Source organism: Thermobia domestica, chromosome 4 (assembly GCF_964235325.1).
Source record: "Thermobia domestica chromosome 4, izTheDome1.hap1.1, whole genome shotgun sequence".
In the NCBI taxonomy this organism is placed as follows: domain Eukaryota; kingdom Metazoa; phylum Arthropoda; class Insecta; order Zygentoma; family Lepismatidae; genus Thermobia; species Thermobia domestica.
In genome coordinates, this window is record NC_137457.1 from 309,144,422 (window position 1) to 309,171,642 (window position 27,221).

General features: G+C 37.7%; 1 protein-coding gene across 4 annotated transcripts in view; it reads right to left on the bottom strand.

Moving 5' to 3' along the window:
* Positions 1 to 27,221, bottom strand: part of LOC145684285 (uncharacterized) — a 141,979-nt gene that overhangs the window by 48,799 nt on the left and 65,959 nt on the right. For all 4 annotated transcript variants that reach the window (XM_081756434.1, XM_081756437.1, XM_081756435.1 and 1 more), the window contains exons 6-9: positions 7,821 to 7,931; positions 5,692 to 5,819; positions 3,649 to 3,809; positions 439 to 629 (exon numbers count right to left, since the gene is read on the bottom strand). In XM_081756434.1, the coding sequence (XP_081612560.1) occupies positions 439 to 629; positions 3,649 to 3,809; positions 5,692 to 5,819; positions 7,821 to 7,931 (591 nt within the window). The remainder of the gene's footprint in view (positions 1 to 438; positions 630 to 3,648; positions 3,810 to 5,691; positions 5,820 to 7,820; positions 7,932 to 27,221) is intronic.

The following is a 27,221-nucleotide window of genomic DNA, read 5'->3' on the forward strand; positions in this document are numbered from 1 at the left end:
GTAAATGCATAATATAGCACTCTGGAGTTGTACTATTGCGCCTATAGCAAGATATATAAAATGTAGCCAAATGGCAAAATCATGCACTGGGAGGGTTAAATTGTATATTCATCTTGTATAAAAGTTCAATAATGTATTTCCGTATAATAATCATCTTTTTGTATTGTTTATAATGATGAAATTCCGGTGAAAGGCAAGTGATTACTTTCAATAAAATATTGATCACGATTTGAAGGGCAAATGTTGACACCATAGGAATACATCCTGGCCTTTACTATTTTATATAAGGGCCGATTTCCCTGCCTAATTTCCAGTTGTTTTAATCTAAACATTCGGTATGCATGTTCAATGTTTTGTAAGACAGATTACTTTTCGATATCTTCTATTACGAAGTTTTAGAATAAATTTGTTAAGGCTTTCATGCACGATGATACTTACATGTTCGCACGGAGGACAGAACCAATCACCTTCCGGAATCACCATAAGAGCCGGACGAAGACAAGAAGCATGCCACCCAGCATCGCACTTGTCACATAACAAAATCCACTCGGGGTGATCAAATTGGTTACATTTTTGACAAGGGTGGTCGTCTTCAACTGGGGCCTCTCCTTTTTCAGAATCCTCCGGTGCTGCAATGTATAAGTATTATTATATACTAAATAATAAGTACAAAATACTACATACAATATCTGAAATAGTCAACATTTACGAGGTATTTTTTACTGTTCAATACACAAATCGTACCTCTATAAGAGGAAATAAACACATACACCTATATCGTTCGCTTACTACTTTATATATATAAAAACTGGAACATGCAATATCGTTCTTCCATTCCTGGATGGTGTTACACAGTCACATACAGGAGCGCCGGAGCCGGATTTTAGGGCACAAGTTGCTCCCATGACTTTTTTTGGGGAGGAGGGAAGCGTAATTTTTCGTTGTTTAACGTCCCACGATTATGCCCTTTAGGCAGAGCCAGCTCTAGGCAAATTGTCGCCTCTCCTACTTTATCCAGAAAGAATAAATCTTAAAAGACATGGTTTTAAGTATGCTACCGCATCATGAACAACGAAGGGGAGGGAATAGCACTTGCACTCATAAAGGCCTAAACACGACAAATAAAATCTCGTTGTGTCTGTTTTTTATTTAAATAATAATCTATTATGTTAGTGAAAGATAAAGTAAATATACCTGCAGAGGAAAGATGGTAATCCTTTTTGTAGAATTCAATATTGAGTTTCAATCTCAATATATCACATTGCAATTCCAGTGTAACTAGCTCTTTTTTCTTTATTTTTTTGATTTTCCTTCTATATCTGTTAAAAAGTATTTTTTTTTTTTTTTTAATGTTTCCACTTTCAATAAGGAACGCGTTTGTGACAAAGACAAGATTGTTTTTCATATCAAAACTGTGGTAACTAACTAAATAGAATAGGTGTTCGCTACTATTCTAGATAGAATAGGTGTTCGAGAATTGTGTTCTATTTGACAACCATCAAGCAATTCATGCTTGGATTTTGTTTGACCATTTCCTTTAGCATTGTCCTTAACCTAATGCAATCTAAACATGGGAAATGAAATGAAATCTTTAAGTTTTACGTCCCATGGTTATGCCGGTTAGGCTAAAGGAGACGGTGATTATGAGAAATGAATGAAATGATGGAATGAAGAACGTGAGAGAAAACGGGAGAACCCCGAGAAAACCCACGAGCACGGTGATTGTCCACCACAAAGTTCACACAGCGCGAGCTGGGATCGAACCAGGGACCCCAAGCACCGGAGATGAATACTCTACCACTAAGCCATCGCGGCCCCCCGCAATCGAAACACGATTTATGAATGTAGTACTCAAACAGAAGGTCAGCTAAGTAAATTTAACTACCATCATCATGAAGTCTGTTTCCAACAAGGAATATTTACTTTAAATAACATAGTTATGACAGATTTTGCCGCCCCGTGCAAATGCACGTGTTGCACATAAGGTAGAGCCGGTCCTGCCTTTAGGCTGAGACGATGATTAAGGCAAGTTAATAATGATGGAAGAATAGGTGGAATAAGGAAGGAAACGGGAGTACCCCGAGAAAACCCACGGATACTATGTTATCCACCACAAACTTACCTGGCCAGGCTTCGTACCAGGGACTCTACACACCAAAGGTAAGCGCTCTACCAATGAGTCACCGTACCCCCCCCCCCAATCGAACTTTTAATTATAACTGTAGTGAAGTTTTCAAGAACGTTAACTGTGAAAAAGAACTTAGCATGAATAATAACATTAAAATCCCAACTGTGCATTCTCTTTTAATTAACAGTACACAAAAAAAAAAAAAAAAAAAAAATGGCGGAAAGTGTAAGGAGATGTACAGAATAACTTCATTTAAAAACAAAGAGGCACAAACTATTAAGTGAAAGAGTATTTAACATGGAAATCAGAACTCAATATTTTCTAGAGGAGTCTTCTCTACTACTTTTTTTGACGGAAGAATAATACATTAAGGGAACTGCACTTATGGGATCGCAATGCTGGTCATTTAAAACTGCCATAATGACTATAGAACGAAATTTCTTATGTCCCACATTTACGCCCTGTATGCTAAAGGGAAGTATGAGACGATGATTACTGAAATTGAATGAATATGAAAGAATTGGCAGATTAAAAATGTGGGTGCCACAAACTCTCATGCCCTGGGATCGAACCAGGGACCTTCTCGCACTAGAAGTGTGTGCTCTAGCACGGAGACACTATGTGCAACTAAATATTGAATATCAAAACACATATTAATGGTAACTATAATGCAACTTTCAAGAGCGTTAACTCTGGAAAAGAACATTGCATGAATAGCATTAAAATAAGTATTCTGGAAGTCATTCTCTTTTAATTGATAGGACAAAAATTGTGTCGGGGATTGTCAGCAGATATAGAATGACTTCATTTTAAAAAAAGCATAAGCTATTAAGCACTGGAGCAAATCCCGGTGGAATGAGCGGACATGTCGCCAATCTTGAAACTGGAGAGACTCCCCCCCCCCCAATAATCCGATTTGAATTTTTTGGGCGGAGAAACAAATGCGATTATTTATCTCCGACTGCCACAAAGGAAAGTAAGATGAAATCGATGTTCCTTGCTGTATAATATACAAGAGGTTCACCTCGGAAATCACCTGGATTCATCTACCGTAATATGGATATCATCCCTCCCCTCAGAAAAATCCTCAAATCTGACCGCCTCCCAATGTTGAACATCGCTTACAAAAATAAATAAATAAATAAATAAATAAATAAAAAGCTGAACACAGATTTGCGCCGATGCTATCAAGTGAAGGAGTATTAAACAGAAAAAGTTATCTGATTTCATGAGGAGAGAGCATACTCAAATTTAAAATATTAAAAACGTATTCCCTTATCTCCTACTCTCAAAAAAAGTTAAAAGAAAGAAAACAAAATAACTTTCGAAGGCATTTTAGTGTAAGATTAAAATTCATTTTTGTATTTAACTCTTCACTCTGTAGCAAGTGAATAATCAGTAATTGTAGAATATTTAGGAGCAACTTCTCTAAGCACTATGATAACACGAAATTAAACTGAAAAATGAAATTTAAAATAGAGAGATTTAATCTAAAATTCTGTCGATCCCTTTGAAAGTACCTTTCTGTGCGGTTCGAGCTCTTCTTGTAGGCACAACATCGGTCTCACCCTCCAGGTCTGATTCTGGTGAAAATTCATGATCAGAATGAAATACAAGCTCTTCTTCTTCCTCCTCCTCTTCATACTGATCATCATCTTCCTCTTCTATATCTTCGGACGAGCTACATAAAAGAGAGAGATGAATACAAGAAATCACATAACAGTAAATACTGAATGCTCCACCAACTTGAGACTTTTTTTTTTTTTAATTTTAAGTTTTGAGTAATTTTTTACGATGACGGTTATTCTGTGTCGTGTAATCTTGTTTTTCCAGTTTGATATGGCAGTATATTGGTGTAATAGGTTACAGTGAAGAAACGTACAAATCCTAGAATTCCGATATCTAGAACTTCAATTCAGATAATGTACCGAAGCAAGAATTTCTCTAATAAGTATATCATTTTTTATAAAATTTAAAAAAAAAATTCAAATTATTATTATTTTAAAATCAAATAATTCTTTTGTATGAACTTGTATTTGCAATTTGGAGAAAACAGAATATACATGTTGTTGAAAAATAAATAAAAGTTAGTGTAGCTTATACCCTAGCCAACAAAATGCCTCTAAGTATCAGGACCGTACACGAATATTATTCGGTTATACGAGAACATACATCTCATTAACCCTTTTATATTCTTGCATTTTTTGAGAAAAATGTTGACTTTCAACTTAAGTAGTTACTGCTTTAGCACTTCATCAGAGTATCATGCTTCATACGTCATTCTCTTCAGAATGAAACATGGTTGCAAATGGCATCATGCGCATGTATGTATGATGTATGAGAGAAGAGAAATTTGGAATGAAATAACGAAAATTTCCTCCAAAAACCCCTTTTTTTGAAATCTGGTGGTTCCCACACAGCGCCAGTTACAGGTATCCGAGCATAACCTACCATGACAAATACTTCGGTCTATATGTTATGTGTGTATGAAGTTCCAATGCTATACTTAGAACAGTTACGAAAAAAACAACTCAATCCTGCTTGACATTACAAATGAAACACTACCGCAGAATCGAACCTTGTAACGGTACTTTTATTGTTCTATTATACCACGTATTACCACCCAATCACCACTCGCTCAACAGAAATACAACAAAGCCCATAAATAGTAGAAAAGCACCCATTCACTGACTCAGAATTAACTAATATTTGGCTTTGACTTAACGAATATAAAATTTTCTGAATGTAATGGGGGAAGGGGAGAGAGGAATGAAGGGGTAAAACACTATAACGTAAATTTTTATGCGCATGAACTGTGGACCTAAAGTACTGATAAATAATGTTGAACTTTCTTTTCCTTCCAATGTTCTAAGGCAAAGACAATCGTTTATACGCTACGCAAAAACACATGGCTTCGTTTCAAGGTCAAACTTGAAGTGACATTATCACTCTCTATTGTAGAACACAAAGAGCAGAAAATGCATTTTGTTATAACAGGGTGTCTACTAAAATACCAAAATGAAATTTCGTGACTTTTTCGTGACCTTTTCTTTATCAAACCATAAAATTTCCTAACATTCTCAAGAGCGAATTCGGGTGCAAATTACGCCGAATTTCATGCATGCGATAGAATACTTTGTTTGCGATTCAGTAACGTCTAAACTCCATCATAAAGACGTTTTTGGTGGTGAATTTTGACATTTTATAGAACAAAATTTTCCAATTTGTGCTTATATTTGTACAGACAAAGAAATAAATCGTGACCCAAAAGCTAAATTTTGTGACTTTTTCTTGACTTTCATGACCGTTTTCTGATTTCGTGACTTTCGTGACCGATAGACACCCTGTATAACGTTATACCCTATATGCAAGAGGGAAAAAAATTGAAGCAAGCATACAGGTTCTAAGTGTTGATTATATGTGTGTAGCACAGCGTTTGTGCCCAAGAATCTAAAAGGGTTAACCATTTGAATTCCTCAGACAGCAATACTATATAGCCGCCAAATTTAACTCTATGTAACGCTGAAGAGAAAAACGCAAGTATATCAGAACTGAATACTGACCTAGACTCTGATGTCGACATCCATGGATTATCATTCCATTTGCTCGGCTTCCTTTTTTTCTTCTTCTTTTTCCTCTTCTTCAAATCATCTTTCTTATCCTCCTCTTCTATTTCACTTTCCACAACCACCTGAAACAATATCATCAGAGATTACTATCGACTATAACTACGTAAAACAAAACACACTATACACTCATCTCACGGCCTTATTGAGCTCCCTTTAATAGATATCGGAAGCAATGGCCAGTGTGGGGCAGTCGATTCAGCCTGAAAGTGCTGCTTCTTACGGAAAGAGTTGTGGAAATACTGACTGGGACTGTCATTTTGTTTACATGAGTAGAACCACTTGTGCTTTATCTGCTTTCTTGTTTAGTCCCTTTTACAAGTACAATAGTGTATTATTATTATTATTATTTCATAATGTAATTGTAGATATTAGCCACTACACTTAGTGTCAGAACTTACGGAGACAACCTGCAACATTGGCAACGATTTTTTTTAAAGACAGGATTTCTAAAGATATTTTGGTTTTCATTTTCTTGACTGAAATGTAATTTTATCTTTTTTCTGGGGGGGGGGGGGGGAGAAGCAGCCACTTCTGACCCTTATAGGCGACCATACTTTGCCTTTATGTTTTATCTTTTTAGATTACTAATTTTACGTTACATATTAACAACTCGACCAATACAAACTACGTACTATATTAATAACTCCTACAATTTTAAATGCTACTTCTGATTAATGTCTTAATTCCACGGAATATGCTCGTTTTTGTATGCAACACATACACAAAGAAAATTTGCTTAATTTTCTTTCACGGATCTTGAAGTTTGTTTCCAATGTCTAATTACTTTCCGTATCGTTAGTTTTTATTATTATTATTATTATGTGTGTTGTAATTTACGATTAATTTTTAAATGTTGCTGGTATCTTCGCCGCTCTCCTCAATTTTTTTTCTTTTACTCGTTTGGCTCTAAAGTTATCCCAAGTGCTCGTTTTCCGAGGCTGAGCTAACCTACAGGATTAACGGCATAGGGAAAAACTCCTACACTCCCTGGGAACTGAACAAGAATGGCTGAATTGGTAGAAAAACATTCTACTGACTGAACTATAGGCCACCTCATCTCAATTTATTTGGTAATTTATATATATATATTAATATGTATTTTCTAGCTACTACCAGCCTGTTGTAGCCATTTTGTTTCTCTATTCGTAAAATACCCATTTGGTAAAATTCTCTGACTACTTATATGCTTTCCTGACTTCACATCACCAACCCGGACAATCAAGGTCTGCATAAGCTCTTTTAAACGGGATCAGTGTACTTCGAAAATCGGCCACCTCCATCCATATAAATTACAGAGAAAACATTGTTAGCACTTTGAAATTACAGACTTTCGCTTAGGAAGTTGCTGTTCGTATCTTGGATTCATGATTTGTAGAATGACTCAGGCTTACGAATAACACCACAGTTACGCCTTCTGGATGCAAAATTGATGATAAATTTTCACTTTCCCATAAATTTTCAAGAAAATAATTGTTTTCCGACACCTAGCGGGACTCAGGTTGCAGATACCTAAATGGAGGTTTTAAGTAACAGTTAGTAATACAACATCAGTTGCTTTCTACTGTGCACAATATACAAGAAAACGAAATGAAATCTTTCAGTTTTACGTCCTACGGTTATGCCGGCTACCTAAGGAACTGTGATTATGAGAAATGAATGAAATGGTGGAATGAAGAAAACAGGAGGAAACGGGAGAACCCCGAGGAAACCCACGCACATGGTGCTTGTTCACCACATAGTTCACTTGGCGCAAGCTGGGATCGAACCAATGATCCCAGACACCAGAAGTGAACACTTTACCACTGAGCCACTAGTCATCGCGGCTCATAATACACAAAGAGTCCTGAGTTCGATTCCCCGTGGAAAACCTTAACATTTCAACACATTACAAGTGGTTCAGATTCAACGTTAAACTATGGGACCATGTCTCATTTATCCTTGGTGCTGAAAAGGAGCACTAAACTCCAACCATATTCTATGTATAGCACCAGCAGTTTAATGTCATTATATTAAATCAAAATTGGTGCATTGGTAATAGTAACTAAACTAGTGACATCTCTCACCTGTACTGGTGGCGGAGGCTTTTTCTTCGATTTGCTGCTCTTTTGCTTCGGTTTTTCTTCTGCTTTCTTTTCCTCTTCTGGCTTTTTCTTAGTGCTCTTGCCTTTTTCAGCCTACAAGAATAAACAAAATAAAGGATTTAATTAATTAAAATGAAAATAAAAGTATGTAGTGTTTTCATAATCAATACGTAAGCACATTGGTAGCATTAAATCATTAAAATGATGCAATATTTAAGAAAAATGCCTAGAAAGAGCGCGAAGCAAAAAAAAAAAAAAGTATTAACGGTATTAAATACTGCAGCCATCTTTGTTTTTAGTTCATTGATTTATATGACAAATTATTTTTGTTTTTTATTTGAAATGAACTGGAAATTTAATGTTTAGTTTTCCTGATTTCTTTTTTAAAACTATTTAAATGTCTTTTACTTCGTGAATATTACATTTTGCTATATATCATTTTAACAGTTGAACATCAAATTTAATTTAAATATTCTTTTCTTTCCTTTCTTGCGTTTAGCATCCTACGACTATGCTCTGGGGCTAAGTGAAATGATGATGAAAGAAACGGTGGAGTGAAAAGTGGAAGGAAACAGGGCAGGCGTGCACCGATTTTTTTTTGGGGGGGGGGGGTGTCAAATACTACAAGCCACTATGTCTATGTAGTACTGAACGGATATCATTTTGTACTCGATAAGTAATTGTACAATACTTATACCTATATTTTCAGGGGAAAAATGACAGATTCATTTTATATAAGAACGAGCAAAGATGAAGTGTAAGATCAAATGTCCATGCTACATTAATTATTTCCCTCCTAAATAAGTATAGTTTTATTAAGAAAGTATACAGTCACCGACAAAAGTTCTTCCCATTTTGTAAACTTTACTTTGGGAATGACAGAGGTATGGCTGGAACGTACAGAAAAATTCATTTTTTTTAATTTACTGAAAACAGTACTCAAATTGTTCTTCCATTCTGAAGTTATTTACGAAACTAAATTTCATCAAACGTAAAGAACTTTTGTCGCAGACTGTACAAATGTTAAGAATTTTTTTTGGTGGGTCTGGACCTGGTGAATTATCCCAATTTTTTTTGGTGGGTCCGGACCTGGTGAATTCCCCCGTGGTTGCACCCTTGAAATGAGGAAACCCCGAAAAAACTCACGCAGACGGTTATTTTTCACCACAAAGTCCACTTGGTGCGAGTACCATCGCACCAGAGATCTCACGTCACCACGGTCCCTAATTTAAAACATATTAAATTTATATACATGGTGTACCAGAAGTTTGAGGCCATCGGCTATCTCCGTTATGAGTAAAGATATGAAAAAATGGGAAAATCCTGAGTTTAACGTCCCACGTTTATGCCTTTTAAGCTAGAGAGACGATAGTTAGGACAAGTAAATGATGATGGAAGAATTGGTGGAATGCGAAAGTGGGAGAAAACGGAAGTATTCCAGAAAATCCACGGGCACGATGCTGTCCACCACAAACTTACTTGGAAGGGGATTGAACCAGGGATCCTACGCACTATACGTAACCGCTCTATTACTGACATTGTGAGTCACCGTGACCCCCTCCCCTGCCGAACTAACTTTCCTGTTATAGAAGTAAATACAGGAGACTTTGAACAGTACAGATCAGAAAACACTAGAAATACAGTAAGTGCGAATCTTCAATTCCAACAAAAACTGAATTTATTCTTTTAGTGCAAAACGTGATCTAATCTTGTCCAGAATATGGAAAATAGTGTATCTTCTGACGACATTATTCACGCACAAGAAGGGCAGGTAACCGTTCGCCATTCAGAAATTACTGATATTTGATAACATAGCAACATTTTTGGTGCACCCGGGAGGTAACAAAATCCAAACTGGCCTATTTTTCATAATTTGTGGACGGTCGGCGTCCATTTCTAACATTGCACTATAATAGAGGTCATTGGAAAATAGTTGGCTAGTTAAATAAGTTCTTACCACTAAAATACGCAAATAATGTACACACACACACACACACACACACACACACACACACACACACACACACACACACACACACACACACACACACACACACACACACACACACACACACACACACACACACACACACACACACACACACACACACACACACACACACACACACACACACACACACACACACACACACACACACACACACACACACGTATACGCGTATTTGCGTACTTGTTAGCTCCGAGTTGGGAGACCGACTTGTTGGAACCAAATGTGCATAAAAAACTAAAAGAGATACAAAAACGAGAGTGAGATCAAAATGCATTAATTTTATTCATATTTGCGGTGGGAAAATACTTATGTCGCTATTTCTGGCAGTTTCTTGGGAAACACGTGTGGTGCCGTACTATATTTATTGGATCCTGGTGCCAACATCACCTGCAAGATATAATTGGTACCGGTACCAATAACATATCTGGATGATCTAATGTCACACACATACACACTATTAACATTCTTCTACAGAATTGCAGGCGCTGTTGGGACCTCTACAATGTTGCAATATTTCAGTTATCTACAGTGTAAAATAATAGCACAAAGTAGATAAGTACACGCAGTTTTGGGGAAATAAGTCTACAAGAATTTAAAAGTATGTGGAAAGAAACTACATATTATTATATTTAAATTACCAGATATTCGTCAAGTAAACTTCCTACACTACTCCTTAAATCTGGCAACCACGTTAAACCGGGAGACACTCTGTATGTTTGGTCTCCACTTCGCTTTATCGGAGTAGAAGTGGGTATTTAAAACAAGTTCTATCGGGAAAGAAACAACTCGTTCGTAAACGGGCGAGAGGCAGTTTGAGGTTTGTTATGATTACAACTGCTCGCTGCATTTGTTAATAAACGCTCAGAAGAATATATCCCCCTTTTCGATTAACTCTCCCGCCATTCAAACAGTTTCTTTCCCTTCTGCGTGACGATGACGTAGAAACATTCTCACGACAGTGAGAATCGTTTTATATCACATTCGTCGATAGAAAGGAAAAACATAAGATCTGAATTATTTCGAAAGAAAAATGTTAATAAAGAAACATAAATAGGATATGCTGAGAATTTTAACGCGTAGCTACTTTTTGCATTTTCTTGCTAAGTACTTAGACGTTCAATATGGGACATTTGGAATTGCTTTTCGAATAGATGAACTGGACTTTTGATCGGGCTCTTGTACTGATCATATGAATTTAAATGTATTCCACATTTGACACTTTAAAGAACAACTTAATTACATTGAAACATGAGCACTCAGTACAAAAATTGCACATTAGAAAATGACTGTGACAACTTTGTTTCCACAATTTGTATGTAAATTCTAGAATTAGAAAATATTCTTGTAATAATCCTGGTCACTGTGTAAGATAATTCTTGTGGCCATCATTATTACATTACTGAATACGTCTCTAACAAGGAAACTTACAGAAGTGTAACTCACCGATTTGAATGAAACTTTGCAGATTTGTACAACATCGAAAAAGAATCGACGCGTTTTTTTTTTTTTTAATTTCGGCAATGGTACGGATTTAAATTCCCTCGTTAACCCTTTGAACGTTAGGGAAGGTTTTGAAGCGTAGACAGGAAACAATCATTTAATATAGAAAACATACTCCCAGGGAGGTTTTAAGACAGCTGATTCAGAATTTGATGTCAAAATTAGAAAATTCAAAATGGCGATTCAATATGTTGATTACAATTACAAAAGTATTCTGGTTTGAAATGGTTTGCAGTTAGCCAAGAACAATCATAATTGACATGAGTTATTGCGAGAAGGTTGCAAACCGATTTGAAACCCCTTTCTGTACTTATTTTAGAGGCATGTTTGATTAAAGTGAGTTTCTGCACCTCTCACTATTCGGGTGCTTATTTAAAGTGAGTCCCCTTGCTTCTCACTATTAAAGGTGCTTATTGAAAGCGAATCCCCTCGCTTCTTACTAGTCAGGGTGAGTATTTAAGTGATTTATATTCCTATTTGAGTCCCGAGTTAAACCTCAAAAGTGTATCTCAAAATAGAAACCATTCCTGCAGAAACAACTGGATTTAGTATCTTGATGTATTTTCATTATGAGTCCCTGGAAAAACTTCTTGGGACATTTTTCTGACATTGTCCTTCTCTATAACATACATTTACATATCCGTAATAATATAATTAAGATCCAATCATTGATTCATAAATAGCTTTTCTTCTCCCACATTTGTAAATATTAGGTATCTAGGATACGAAAGCGGTTATTTGTAACAAAAACCTCCTCGTTTGACAGTCCCGTAACATTTTATTTCAAAGATTGTGCATCATTTTGTAATTTATGCGCAGTTATTGCTGTAATAAGGTGTGCGTTGTGTGAACTATGTTTATGCATCACACATCTTTTTACGGAATATCATAACTGTAAAACGTTTTTTCAATAAATTCATAATTATAACAACTGAGGACATATGAAACTCGGACATATTGACAAGCGAGGAGACTCACTATAAACAAGCACCCCGAATAGTGAGAGGTATAGAGATGTACTTTAATCAAGTATCTCGTTAAAATAAGTAGAGAATGGTGTTTCAAATCGTTCTGCAATCTCCTCGCAGTAACCCCTACCAACTATAATTGTTCTTGGCTAACTGCATACCATTTCAAACCAGAAGGCTTTTGTAATTGTAATCACCATATTGGATCCACCATTTTGCATTTTCTAATTTTGACGTCAGATTCTGAATCAGCTGTCCTAAAACCCCCTGGCAGTATGTTTTTTCTACATTAAATAATTGTTTTCTGCCCACGCTTCAAGATCACCTCTAACGTTCAAAGTTTGTTTCTACTCTTAAATCTCCACCAATGCCGAAATAAAAAAAAATTAAAAAAAATACGTATCGATTATTTTTCGAAATTTTACGTCTACAAAGTTTTATTCAAATCGGTGAGTTTCACTTTCGTAAGTCTCCTTGTGAGATAAACATCTTATCCATAAATGTTTAATCTGTCTCTGAAATTAACTTTTTAGATTAACATTTATCTAAAACATGTATTTTATATAACGTTTGATAACATAGTGCTTTTCTCAATATTCACTATCGCTCCTCTGCCCTGGAAAAAAATAAGTTGTTTAACGTAATCTTTTGTCGTGCTGAACTTATATGGACATCTCATGTGCTTCTGCAGCTTGATTGATTGGTTGGTTGGTTCGGATTTTAACATGCCTTTTGAGCACTGAATCATTTGACACAAACTTCCGCCTTATCGTTACGTCCTAACCCCTTCAGTTCCCGCCCGGAATGTTGTTGATTTCAGCTGAGCGTCTCTTTCACCAGCGAGGCTATATGAGACGTGGACCTACTGATTAACGCGGCAATTGAACCACTTGAGCTCCCGCCGGGAATCAAAATTGTCAACTTGTGAGGTGGAAGTGGTCGGATCAAAATCACAATCTAAATCGTTTTTTGAATTTGTATCCGAGATCTGGAATTGAATCTAAATTGGAGATATAGTTCTTGTGATTCAGCGTGTTAGTAAACAAGTAGTTACCCACCTCTTTCCGGCATTTGAATCATATCAATACTAGTAAATGGAAAGTATTGGTAAGATACCGAAATAGAATATTTATATTTCTTCACAGGTAACTTCAGTGAAATTAGGGTTGCCACCCTTTCGGAGTTTGCCGAGCATGTCCGACATTTTGTGATTTTTCAATGTCAAGACATCATTTCAATTATTTTTGAATAGTCTGACATTTAATCATATTTCTATTTGTTCAATATTTTGGTTGAAACATTAGTATGTTTCTCAATTGCGTTAGAAAACTGTCCTTCATTGGTTTTTAATGAACTCTTTATTAAAATTGATTCTCGAAAATGTGTCGAAGTCCAAACTTCAAATTTGATCTCATTTAACTCGGGAACTAAAAGCCTGCAAATCATATTTATTTCATATGAATACACCGTTGTCAAGATTTACAACCATGCCAAATTTAATTCAGATCAATGAGTTTGATTGAATTTGTACTGAATAAGTCCCTTTGATCTTTCAGAAAATAATCAATGAAAGACGAAGCTATAAATGACGAAAGTTATATAAGCATAGGCGTATCGCATATAGCCTAGTCCTAATAACTCATTATGTGTCCGTTATCTTATATGAGTTCTTAGTCTACAAGGTCTGTATGATAAGTAATGAGACTCGCCGCGCCGCGGCGCGCGTGTCGCTGGAGCGGGTTTGTCGGTGATGGAGGATGTAGGGGGGGGGTCCGAGCAAAGCAACGCACCGCGCGTCAGTTGGCTCCGAGCCTTAGTGGAGCGCGGACAAGCCTTGGACAAAGCCCTTGTGAACATTCTTGTCACGGCGGAAAATCAACAAACATGGAGGGTTCCATCGAACAGCGTTATGCGATCAAATTTTGCGTTCGCCTGGGGAAAACGGCTACTCAGACGCTTTCTCTCATCACGGAGGCCTACAAAGAGGAAGCCCTATCCAAAGCCCAGGTGTTTCGTTGGCACAGTGCGTTCCGGAACGGCCGGGAAAGCGTTGAGGATCTGGAGAGGGCTGGACGCCCGACAACAGTGACTACGGACGAAACTGTGGCAAAAGTGAGGGATCTCCTGAACTCAGACCGTCGATTATCGTTGAGATTGATTGCTGATGAACTCGATATGAACCACACAACAGTGCACAAGATTGTGACGGAACAATTGGGAATGAGAAAAATCTGTGCGAAACTGGTGCCGCGAGTGTTGACTGACGAACAAAAGCAACGACGTGTTGATTGTTGTCAGGAACTGTTGAACCTCATGAACAGTGACCCTAACTTTGAAGATGACGTCATAACAGGTGACGAGTCGTGGGTGTTCCAGTACGACCCTGAAACGAAACGTCAAAGCGCGGAGTGGCACACTCCTGCGTCCCCGCGCCCCAAGAAGGCCAGAATGTCGAAGTCAAAGGTGAAAACAATGTTGATTGTTTTTTTTTGACAATGTGGGGGTGGTCCACAAGGAGTTTGTACCCCAAGGACAAGCCGTCAACGCCGCCTTCTACAAACAAGTCCTTGAGAGACTGCACAGGAGCGTCAAGCGGAAAAGACCGGCGATCGCTAGCCGGTGGAAGTTGCATCACGACAATGCCCCTGCCCACACCGCCTTCTTAGTGACCTCCTTTTTGACCCGGATTGGGGTGGAAGTCCTTCCACAACCACCCTACAGCCCAGATGTGAGCCCGGCCGACTTCTTCCTCTTCCCGAAGCTGAAGCCACGCTTGAAAGGAACCCGTTTTGCAGACGTCACAGCCATCCAAGCAGCCGTGACCACATTTCTAAAGGACATGCCGGCTGCTGACTTCCAGGGGGCGTTTGCAGCGTGGAAACATCGATTGCAGAAGTGCATCGACGCAAGAGGAGAGTACTTCGAAAGCTTTTAAGTCCCTGTACAGATCAGATCAATAAAACAATGTTTCCAGACCTGGTCTCATTACTTATCATACAAACCCTGTAGAATGAAAATTTAACTCTTGCTGAAGAGTAGTGATGGGCATTTTTCAGAAATAACAATAGCATTGAAATTTCCAGTGAACTTTATCAACTTTATTTTGCGATTTTAGCAGTACGGTAATGCAGAGAGTAAAGAATGTTTTCTCTAATCAATGCTTAGTGTAAAAAAAAAGGTCGTTAATAGAGTCAGTTACGGGATCGATCATTGTCCTAAAATGTACGTAGTTTTATGCACATGAATTATGAAGAATTTTACAAATACTTGTTGCAACAACATAATGCATTACTTCGGTCAAAAAATGCTGGCTGGGGCAACTACAATTCTGATTTAAGAACCAATGCAGATTCAACATCATCCACACAATTATAAGGCAAAACGTTTTCAAATTTACATGTAAAAAAAGTCCAGCTTTTTAATAAAAGTCAGCTATTTCCTGAAAGAATGTCCACTGTTTGACAATTTCGTTGTAATAATCTTACAAAATCGTAGAATAAAAAATGAAATGAGAACAAATATTGACCAGTTGGTAAGTGTATTTATATCCTATAGTCCAATCAAAACATCAAATGCAGACTTCCCACTACCGCATCAGTTAAAAAAAATCATAATAACAAATCACTGTATGAGGGCAGATAATAAATAATTAACATGAATTTCGGTAACTTTCGGGATGAACCTGATAACGAAAGCACATGCATCAACACCAGAGCCGGATTAAGGGAGGGACTTAGGGAGGCTATAGCCAGGCGTGTAGCCACAGGGGGCCCATCGGGGCCAGGCCCCCCAAATGATCTCTTGGCCCCCCTAATGACTAGCTTCTTAAAACATCATAGTGAGATTACCTCGCTTCAATCATTTAAAAATAACAAGGTTTACATATGATTAATAATTTACGGTAAAATAGTACGGAAAAATAGTATATAGTATTTTACCATACCGATCGGAAAACAGTATGGTATCTCTTTCTTATAGCGATCGGAAAATAGTATGGTATACTTTTTTGTGACAGCAGATTACACAATTTACGGTGATTTGTATTTGACAGTTTGAAGACAAACGTTTTAACAAGGTACTAGACATCCTACCATTAAACAATGGTACTAAACTAAATTGTAAGTACATTACGTTATTTATATGCTGTAATTATTTTTTTTTAATTATCAGATGGAAAATTTGGTGAAAATAATTTGGTGGTTTTTATTCAGTTTTTTAGTTTAGATTTCATTCGCTTTTTTAAAATGCTACTTCGTGTAAAACAGCTGTAATATTTTTTTTAGTCACGAATAATAAATAAATATTTTTTTAGAAAAATCTTAAAGAAATTAAGTGCAATTTCAAAGAAAACAAGTCTTATGTATAAAGGTAACCAAGGAAGTTCTGTCGCTTTTTGTGGAGGTCTGTGTTCAATTGGCTCTCACACCGTGAGTTAAACTAGAATGAAGATAATGCAAAGATCAGTTGCTGGGGGTGGTACATCCAACGTACTAGAGCCTTTCTATCTCAACTATGCCCTTTCTTGCGCTACTGTCGATGTGTTTTTTTCCTATACCTTCCCTCGAAAGAGGAGGGACAAGTTGCTGCGACCAAGATCTTTCAATTATTGGATGCAGAATCGTTGCCAGAATGAATTATTTCATGCACTTCGCTGTGCGCTATCTTGTTAGCCATTCTAAGTAGCCTACGATCTTCACTCGTCAAGACCAAACGACTGAATGACAAATCGGCAACACAGATTAGGTCATTCGCTTCTTCTCCCTACGCAAAGGGAGGGTTTCATCAGTCAGAGGGTGGGGTCGAAGTACAGTTCACATAGTTTCCGAGGGCACAGGTGGAATAGACAGTCTCTACCTGCTTCTGGCAGTTCAGTTACACCGGGAACTTGCGTAACGACAGAGTGAACATGTAACCACCACAGAGCGCCATGTGCTGTACGAGTTCAAACTGGGATGAAAGATATGCCACGGTGCAGTAGAGTAGATATGCCAGGCGTTTGATGAGCGTGTCGTGACTACGCGGACAGTGCAGTGGTGGTTTAATAAGTTTCAGGACGGTGACGAAACACTCGAAGATACACCACGTGCCGGAAAACCAACACATGCATTTAATGAAGATCTTCAGGCAGCAATTAGGCGAACAGAGGCCAGACATGTGAGGAACTGGGGCTACAATTCAGTGTGAGTGGAGAAACCGTTCGGCAGCATCTTCATCAATTGGGGAAACACTAGAAGTTGGATCAATTGGTTCCACATAACTTGACTCCGGAGCAGAAGGCAACGTGAGCAGACACCTGTGTTTCTTCGCTGTCTCGTCTGAGAAAGGAGCCATTTCTGGACAGGATGTTGACTGTGATGAGAAGTGGGTCCTGTACGAAGTTCCACGGCGCCGTCATAATTGGTTAGAATCCCATGAACCGGTTCCAAAACAGCCGAAACCAGCACTGCACCAGAAGTTCCTCCTGTGTGTTTGAAAAACTGCTCGTGGCATCGTGCATCGGGAACTGCTTCCAGCTGGTCAGATAATCAATGTATCTGTGTACTGTCAACAGTTGAGCCGTGTTCAGGAAAAACTCAAAACTCTGGAGCCAGCACTTCTGAGTCCCAAAGGGGTCCTCCTGTTACAGGATAACGCTCAGCCCCACGTGGCTAGAATAACCCGGGATACCATTCTACGCCTTGGATGGGAAACACTATTGCATCCGTCATACTCCCCGGACATTACACCGTCCGATTATCATCTGTTCCATTCCTTGGACAGTTATCTTAAAGGACGCCAATTCAAAACCCTAATAGAGGTGCAAAATGCACTTGATATCTTCTTCGGAAAATGCAAGTTCTACCGCGATGGAATCCATGGGCTTTCAGAACGTTTGCAGAAGTTGTCGATGGTGATGGAGACTATTTTTGATCTTTCAGGTACGTCTTAGGTGACATATGAATGTTCGGAGGTAGTGGGTGAGAAAGCGATAGAACTTTCTTGGTTACCTTTATAGATAGGTTCTGTGTATTGAAATAGTTATGCACAAATATATAATGTTTGGTTCGGGGCAGTAGTTCTTGGTTAAATATAATAAAAACTACCTGGAATATAATATATAAAAACAATAAATAAATAATCTAAAAAAGAGTGGTTTTAGTTTTCCGGAAAGATATTAAAATTTTCCAGTTTTTTCAGGCTTCAAAAACACTAGCTGCAACATTTTTTTTGGTTTTGTATATTGTAGCTGGCCCCCCTTCTAAAACTACAGGCCCCTCCTACAGAAACCTGCTGGCTACACCCCTGGCTGTAGCCCCGGGCGTCTAGGTGAATAGGGTCCTCCAATCTGATCAAAATCTCGGGTGATATTAATAAAAATAAGTAACTACTCCTGAGAAGTCCTTCTCGAGAATCGGAGTAACTACAGCTAGAGTAATCTCCTCCCTCAATTTCGTATCAATAGAGCAAGCCACTACTCAGGTCTAGACTGCTCCAGATTTATGAATGTTCGCTCGCGTTTCCTCTGCGCGTGGCAGAGAGTCGTATCAATAAAAGAAGTGATTACTCATTTCTCCCATCCGTCGCGCGGTCATTTCGTTGTTTTAAACCTATGGCGTAGTATCCTAAACGCCATGGAACGGGCAAATAGCAACGATAGCTTCAAAGTTCATTTGTGGATGTTATAAAAGAGTTTCCAGTAGTACTTTAAAAGTCACAGTTACCAGAAAGTAAACGAAGGAAAGCCGAAGCTTTGAAGGCAATTACAGTGAAATGCGACGAAATATCAAATACATCGACGACTGAGACACAAATCAAAAAGAGAATATTTAATATTTGAGCGAGAATAAAACAAAAATAAAAAAGAAGAAAAAACGGGAAACAAGAAAGTAACACCGAAACCATGGGAACGAACCTATTGGAGCTGATGGATGTTGGTTCGAATCCAGCAATATCAAGATTAACACGACAAGTGCATGTCACGTGTTGCCAAAGGTCTTTGTAGATTGTTTGGCTTTAAGAATGAAATCAGACACTTGGCTCCTTTGTTTTCTTTTAAAAAAAGTTAAGCCAGTCACGTCATAAAGCGTCCATCTGATTGCGTTTTCTACACCATACGTGTCCCCTTTCGCCTTGACAAACAAAATACATTCTCATGTATATACCCTTCCTATCAACGTTGAGTTGAGTTGATTTTGAGTTTAACGTCCTTTTCAGTAGCGAGGCTATATGAGACGGGACCCACTGATTAACGTGGAATCCGAACCACATGAGCTCCTGCTGAGAATCGAACGCGGGTCTCCCATGCCAAAGGTATGTACGCTAACCGCTTAGCCACGAGTGAGCTCTTCCTATTAGTGTATTCGTCTCCAAAATACTAGGTTTCTCAGATTTCGCAATAATCGCATTCATTACACTTGTAATAGTCATAGACACAGTACCTTGAGCCACACCAGAATCCCCTGACATTCCGATCTGGAATGCCGGATCACTCATGTAATGCAAGAAAACCCGCATCTTTTCCTCATTACGTAGTGCACCACCCCGAATTTCGGTTGATTCTCCTTTAAAAAAAAAATGTTGTGCTAATCACTTTACATTTTCTTTCATGAACCTATAATGTTTTATTGTAATTTCCATTTGCAACATTACTATCCAGTTTACAAGTTTTTCTACGTAGCAAAACAATCATATACTCTGTCATATTTCGCACGGAGTCACCTATTGAGCTTGCTCCACAAATTTGGAGAAGTTACTAGCATCACAGAGGAATCTTGGATTTTTATTGATATCAAACGCGGAGTAGTTACTTGGCTTGAGATTAAAGGTGTGGTTACTTCAAAAGGGCGGGGCTTGTCCGAGGTTAGCTGAGACGAATAGTGCTCAGTTCTCTTTTTATTGATACCAATGCGAGTAACTACTACAAAACTGGGAATAATGAGTAACTTTTCCGTTTTATTGATATCACCCCTCAACTTGCTTTCTAAAAAGAAGCATGGATATATAATAATCATCATAAAATAAAATATGACCGAAAATATTAAACATATTCCATTAACTTTCCTACTGTACTTTAAGAGAAATTTATTAGGTGAAGTCAGCAGGGGCCACATATTTTTTTTCCTAGCCCCGGTCCTCCAGATTGGTTAATCCAGCCCTGACTAACACCTTCCGTACTACGGAAAAGCATTAGAAAAATGAAAATATTTCAATTCTTTTCCCTGTTAATCTATCTTAAACCAGACTCAATAAATTATCTTGAAATACGGAAACTGAAGTGACGTTCTATTAAAACAAAGATTCTTCTTCTCTTGTAAACTTAAAAATTCCTTTCACATAGCACGAGTGCGGAAAAATCCGAACAGTGGAGAGAGTTGAATTGATTTGGCTATGTATTATTATGGCTGTGTGGAACCTAGGTACATCATTGCGGTCCAGAGTCCAATCAACATAGCATGCAGTGGCGGCTTCATGATGTCCACCCCTCAAGAAATTCAAGATAATGCAATCAGATGGCAAGATTATGGCAATTATTTCTTTTCTGGGAGGGGATATAGTAAGGGCATACTTTTCATTGATTATCTTCAGGGTCCAACGACAATTACAAGTTACTACTATTCCCAACTGATTCCAAAAGTAAGGCAGGCAATCAAGGGGAAACGCAGCTACACATGAAAGTGCTGCTGCTGCAGTACAATGCTTCTACTCACAAAAGTCACCTTTCCTCCACCGCTATTGTCGATGTCAGGTATGAAATACGTGAGCACCCTCCCCACTCTCCAGATCTTGCCCCAAGTGACTTTCACGTGTTTCCCAAGATTAAGTAGCACCCGCGAAGAACAAAGTTTGCCAACAATGAGCATGTTATGCAGGCTGTCGAAGAATGGCTTCCAGTATAGCCGTTAAGGATTTTTTTAAAACTGGTATTCATGCTCTAGAACATTGTTGGGAGAAGTGCATTATAGTGAAAGGGGACTATGTGGGAAAATGGAAGATCTTCTATATCACGAATTATCGAACACTCCTCGTTATATCATTCATCACTGCCTACATTGCCTAATTCACCTATATATACCGATTTCCCTTCCTATAGAACATGAGGGGGGCGGTTTAGAACTCCTATGCATGAAATTTTGCCTCTGTCGTCTCCCGCATTGTATGGAGAATATCTCACGAGGATACAATGTCTTTAGATTTATTTAGTATGTGTTTTTGCGAAACCAAATTATCATCACGTCTTCAAAGTTTGGTAATATTGTTGGTGAACTTTTGGTGTTTGACGTTTTGTCAAGCGTGCGTTCGCAAGACGGCTCCACGAATCGTATACCAAAATCTTTCGATGTATCACAGGTAAAGCAAAACATTTATGTGATTGGTGTAGAGCCCAGGTCGTTTGGTCACTGCAGTTAAAGAAGGAAAACAATCTATAACCCAAGACAGCAAAGAATAGGAGTGCAGACATGCCAACACCTTACACAAATAAACAAAAGTTTTCAGTGCATAACTAAGGTCTGACACTGATATTAATTATGCAGCAACTTGGCACAGTGGTGACGGAACCGGTTTTGTCTGATCCATCTGTAGACTAGAACAGTGATGAGCAAACTACGGCCCACGGGCCAGATGCCACCGGCTGAAACATTCTATCATGTCCGCAATATGAAAAACGAAATGAAATATTTAAGTTTTACGTCCCATGCTTATGCCGGTTAGGCTAAAGGAGACGGCGGTGATGAGAGATGAGTGAAATGGTGGAATGAAGAAAGTGGGAGGAAACGGAAGAACCCCGAGAAAACCCACGAGCACTGTGTTTGTCCACCACAAGGTTCGCAGTATGAGTCCTGATCTACAGAATTTAACTTCACTTCTGAAAATCCGTGAATCCCACTTTAGTCAATATTGTGAGAAACTTGTAGAAATGTTGTACAAATTTCATTTAGCACTTCAACTTTATAGTCTTTCAATCATGGGCTTAATATTACAAGTTTTTTTTGTTTTTTGTTTAAAAAGAAAATGTATAGGCCACTTAATTGTTCTTTTTCTTTGAATATTAGCCCGCCAAAGTGTTTTTATTTTTTTCTTTTGGCCCCTTCCTAAATAAGTTTTCCCATCACTGGAATAACACCCAAGCCCTGTGCAAAACAGTTTCAAGCTTCACCCCTCCTCCAGGGATCTGGAGGATCGTTACTACCACCTGTTTGCTTGATAATATTATTAGCACTGTGGGTTTAATTAATAATATGCATGCTTGCGATAGAAGAACACAAATTTATCGAATTAAAAAGTTGGTGATTTAAAAAAAGTTGGATCATTATATAACAGTTAAGAAGCAGTTCTTATCAAAAACAGAAAACCATTATGGCAGCCAAGTTTTGCTTCTCATCGTTCTCTCTAACTAGACCTGATACAAAGAATGTATTGATTTTATTATATTTAAGTCAGATATACAAGGGGTGTTCAAATGGAAAGGTGAAATATGACACTGTGGATATAATCGAAGTCTTTGTTCGAAAGTAATTACCAGACGCCTGAGCACAACTATCCCACTGTTTATGCTATCCAGTGGGTGTGATAGCAGCCAGTCTTCCACTGTTTCTTTCAGTTCTTGTCCGAGTTCAAGCGCTTGGCTTTGAGATGTCTTTTTAGCGGACCAAACAGATGGAAGTCGCAGTGAGATATTTCCAAACTGTAGGGCGGAGTTGCTCCCACTTCAACTTATTCAGTACACTTCGTGTGACCTGCGAGACGTGTTGACAAGCGTAATCGTGGAGCAGAATCACTCCACTTTCTCACTGACACAGACACACAATCTTTCCCGTATACACTCACCATCCGGCGATGAATATCGACAGATTCAACCTCTTTTCTCAGAGAAATCGGATAATACCTCGCTGCTCCTCACTCATCGAATGTTTCATTGTGAACGCTATTATTTCCTCACACACACTGCCGAGTCAATTCGACTTGGACGGAACACATAATTGCCTGATTCTTTCCTGCATCATGTGAAAGGCAGCCACACATGGGCACAACCAGGCCGGACACTACATTCTCTCCTTAGTTGTCGCAGTACTTAATTTCAAAGCGATATATTCCTATTTCAACATACGAGTTTGGTTTCTACGACGTTTCGTGCCTTTTCATTTGAAAATTCCTTGAATATATAACCTCGGAGTACGGGTCTTAACAATGAGACCGCGAATGCACTTTTGGTATACGTAGTCCCGCACACATCATCAATAAATCCACATAATTACCGCCATTGTATGTCCTTCGTGACAGATTATGATTATGGTTCCAAATCAGTTATGCTAACTTCAAACGTTATAAAATTCCACTCGTGGTGTAGAAATTCCCATTTTGCTCTTGAATTTCCCATGTTATGCTAATTATAAATTTACGAAACTTGCAAAATAAGAAAAACAGAAGTACTGAATGTTATTTTCTGCGATATATAATTAATTATCCGCAAATATAGATTTTCTACGTTTATCAAATAGCTTTTAAAGAATGATTTTCCTTGAAAGAAGCAATTTAGTATGTTGACAGAAACAATATATATATATATATATATATATATATATATATATATATATATATATATATATATATATATATATATATATATATATATATATATATATTGTTTCCAAAACTTATTATTTCTGCCTCTCCTTTGTGCCATCATCTTGTACTGGATGTAACAACAAAAATGAATATGAAAATAACAAGAAAAGGAAATAGGAAAAAAAAAACATCTTCATTTCGCAGTATATATTTTCAATGCCAGAGCACAATTTAAGTTTGTTGGAGGTCGATAGCAGTTTTTTAAAGACATTTTCCTCTACCATGTGTTTGTAGCATAAAATTACAATTAGCCTGATTTTAGATTGAAGATTTATTAGACTATTTTCGGTCCATAAAATAATTGTTGGCGTCGATAAATTGTTAAAATCCCACATAAACCTACGCTGCCAATTTCGATGAAAACTTCCTTTATCCCTTTTCTAAAAGCAAATGTTAAAAAATCCTACAATATGGGTTTATCCCACAAGTTTGTATCATTGGTTCAAGCTTTAGTGGTGGTAGTTGCTTCAAATACAAACCCGAGCAATGTGTTTTGGATATTACATTAGTGTGCCTCTTGTGATATAGCCTAGGTGCTAAAAAGGGAGACTTAATTCCAACCAGTCGATCAATTCGCGTCGTCAGTCATTGGTCATTTTCACACATTAGAAAACCAAAAATAATTTGAGATTGGAACCATAGTGCTAATGAAATGTCATTATAAAAGCCCTCCAAATCTTCGTGGGTTGTAATGTTAGGACTTTTATCGTTATACAAACACCTAAATCAACTTCTTTTCTTAAAAACAAATCTCTTCTACATGAAATCTTATGTCAACTTTCCATTTTTAATATGAAGTTTTTTTTTTTTAATGAGCATCCTCCCGGTTTCTCCGCAATTTACCTATTACACTTCTAGGTTCGGTGATTTTTCGATATATATCCGTCCGCCCGTTCGCTAAGTTTTCTTCAAATTAGAGTAGTTTACTGAAGAGTAAAAATCGAAAAACACGATTTTCTCAAAAATGACCAACATTTTTGTTTCATAAAGCAATATTTAATTAAGAACCCTATATTGTGGTATAAGACATTTCCCTGGGAAAAATCTGCGAGGGGTAGTTTATTCTTGGGGTTGAGCTTTTTATCGATGCTTTTCTCAAAAACGGCTCAGGCTATTTTATTCGTATTTCATAAATAAGTATTTCATGAATAACATGGGAATATGGCATAAGTCATTTGACGTGAAGAAATATAGTAGGGGCAGTTTGTGAATTGGGGGTGAGTTGTTTATCGACGATTTTCACAAAAATGTCCCAGGCGATTTTGTTGATAATTTATAAATATTTCTTTATAACCCTATATTGTGGTAAAAATCATTTCCCTGGGAAAAATCTACCAGGGGTAGCATATTCGTGTATTTTCGGCTACTTTTCGTTTTAGAAAACAACTCAAGTGATATCATAAATAAGTATTTCAGTAGTAATCTAATAACATGAAATAACTCATTGTTCCTTAAAAAATAAAAGGTAGTTTACTCAAGGTTTTTCCCGACAATTTTCTCAAACGACTCAGACTATTTTTTTCAAGTTTCGAAAATAAATGTTTCATTAATTAGCTAAAATATATGGCTAAACTCGCAGGATCGAAAATGATCCACAATATGTAGTTTACTCTTGGGGTGAGATTTCTAACGATTTTCTCAAAAATGGCTCAGGTGCTTTTGTTAATATTGCAAAAACAATTATTTTGTTAATTGCTCTAATATACAGTACGACATATCTAATGAAAATATCTGAAGGGGTGGTACATTTTTTGGGAGGAGGGGTGAAGTTTATTCAATTGAGTTTTTCAAGACAAATTATTTTATTCCTATTTCCGAAATACAAGTTTCAATAGGAAGTGTGGTCTAGCAGTTTAGGAAATTGGAGCGTCAAAGTGTAGTGCGGTGGCCCGTACCTTTTATAAAAATCAAGGCTATAACTTCTTCCTACTCCTTGTACTTATTGTTTATCAAAGCAGAATTCTGTCCTTATTAGTTACACAAGACGATAATTTTATCATTTTCATTACCGTTTCTGTTGTTCTCTTAACCTTTAGTTCATAAGCATTAACCATTATTTTTATAATCATGCATCAAATTAAGCAATCATGTTGTAATTTTCAGCTGCGGTCGTGAGATTTATAATCAATAAAATCCTACTGGTGGTTTTGATTGTATCTAAATCAGTGACATAGTCAATATATATTTAGGAATTTCGACTTTATACTGAAAATAAAAAGAGTTATCGAACCTACATTACAGTGTGAGTTATAATCTTCGCCTTACTAACGTATTTCCAAAGTCCTGACCTATTTGGTGGTGACGTCGCCGGGAATCTATCTGAAGCAGCTTTGACAATGAGTATTATATACGATATATACGGTATACTCGTATATCCTTCAAATTAAATAGAAAAACACTGTCAACGTTTAACACTGGACGCCTTACAGTGTGGAGCGGAAACGGCTGGAGCGATTGGAATAAATCCGAGATTTTAGATTGAAAACCTTCTATTTCCAACAACCTTCCTTTTTCTGTTGTTGCATCTTTATCATAACAAAGTTCCGGTATTTTGATGCACCCAGTATACTAAACGAGTGATCTGCAGCCGCCGTACCGCGGCACCAGAGTGTCATGGCAAGGTGGAAAATGTGATACAAAATTTTAGACATCGTAAGAAATTATTTTTGAGTTATTATTATTGTTATTAGAGTCTATTATTATTCCAGTTACTATGCTTCATACGCTTGTATAGTATTTCGTTCTCTGTCGTATTTTATTCTCTATATACTAATTTCGTCGGTTGTTGGAACAAAAAAAGAAGACGTTTATGACTGCTACGCAGTGACGACAGTAGAAGGGACCAGGGGAACGGGCGCCTTCCGATCACATCGTCCCCCTTCCGTCCTCGTGACAACCCCCGCTTAGCAGGCAAGCTGTATTATCACACAGCAGTTTTGGGTACACAAAATATAACTGGGTTTCCAAAAATGTATCTGCCTATTCACACACACCCCTTCCCCCAAGAAAGTAAAGCTAGTGTCGTCACTGCTCCCACGGTGCGTGTTTCGCAGAAAGTACAGATAGCTAATTATAAGATATCCGAACTTACCGTTAAGACCAATAGATCACACACAACAGCTGAAACGTTGTTAATGCTACTTGTAAATAGATGGTGAAAATAGTCCTAGGCTTAGCTAATAGTGAAATTCCAAACTTTCTCTCTCAACCGACAATCAGTCTCCGAGTTCGTTTTCAGCTAGGTAAGGGCACGAAAGATACAATTTTGTTATTTAACAATCAGTGAAATGCAGTTCGTAG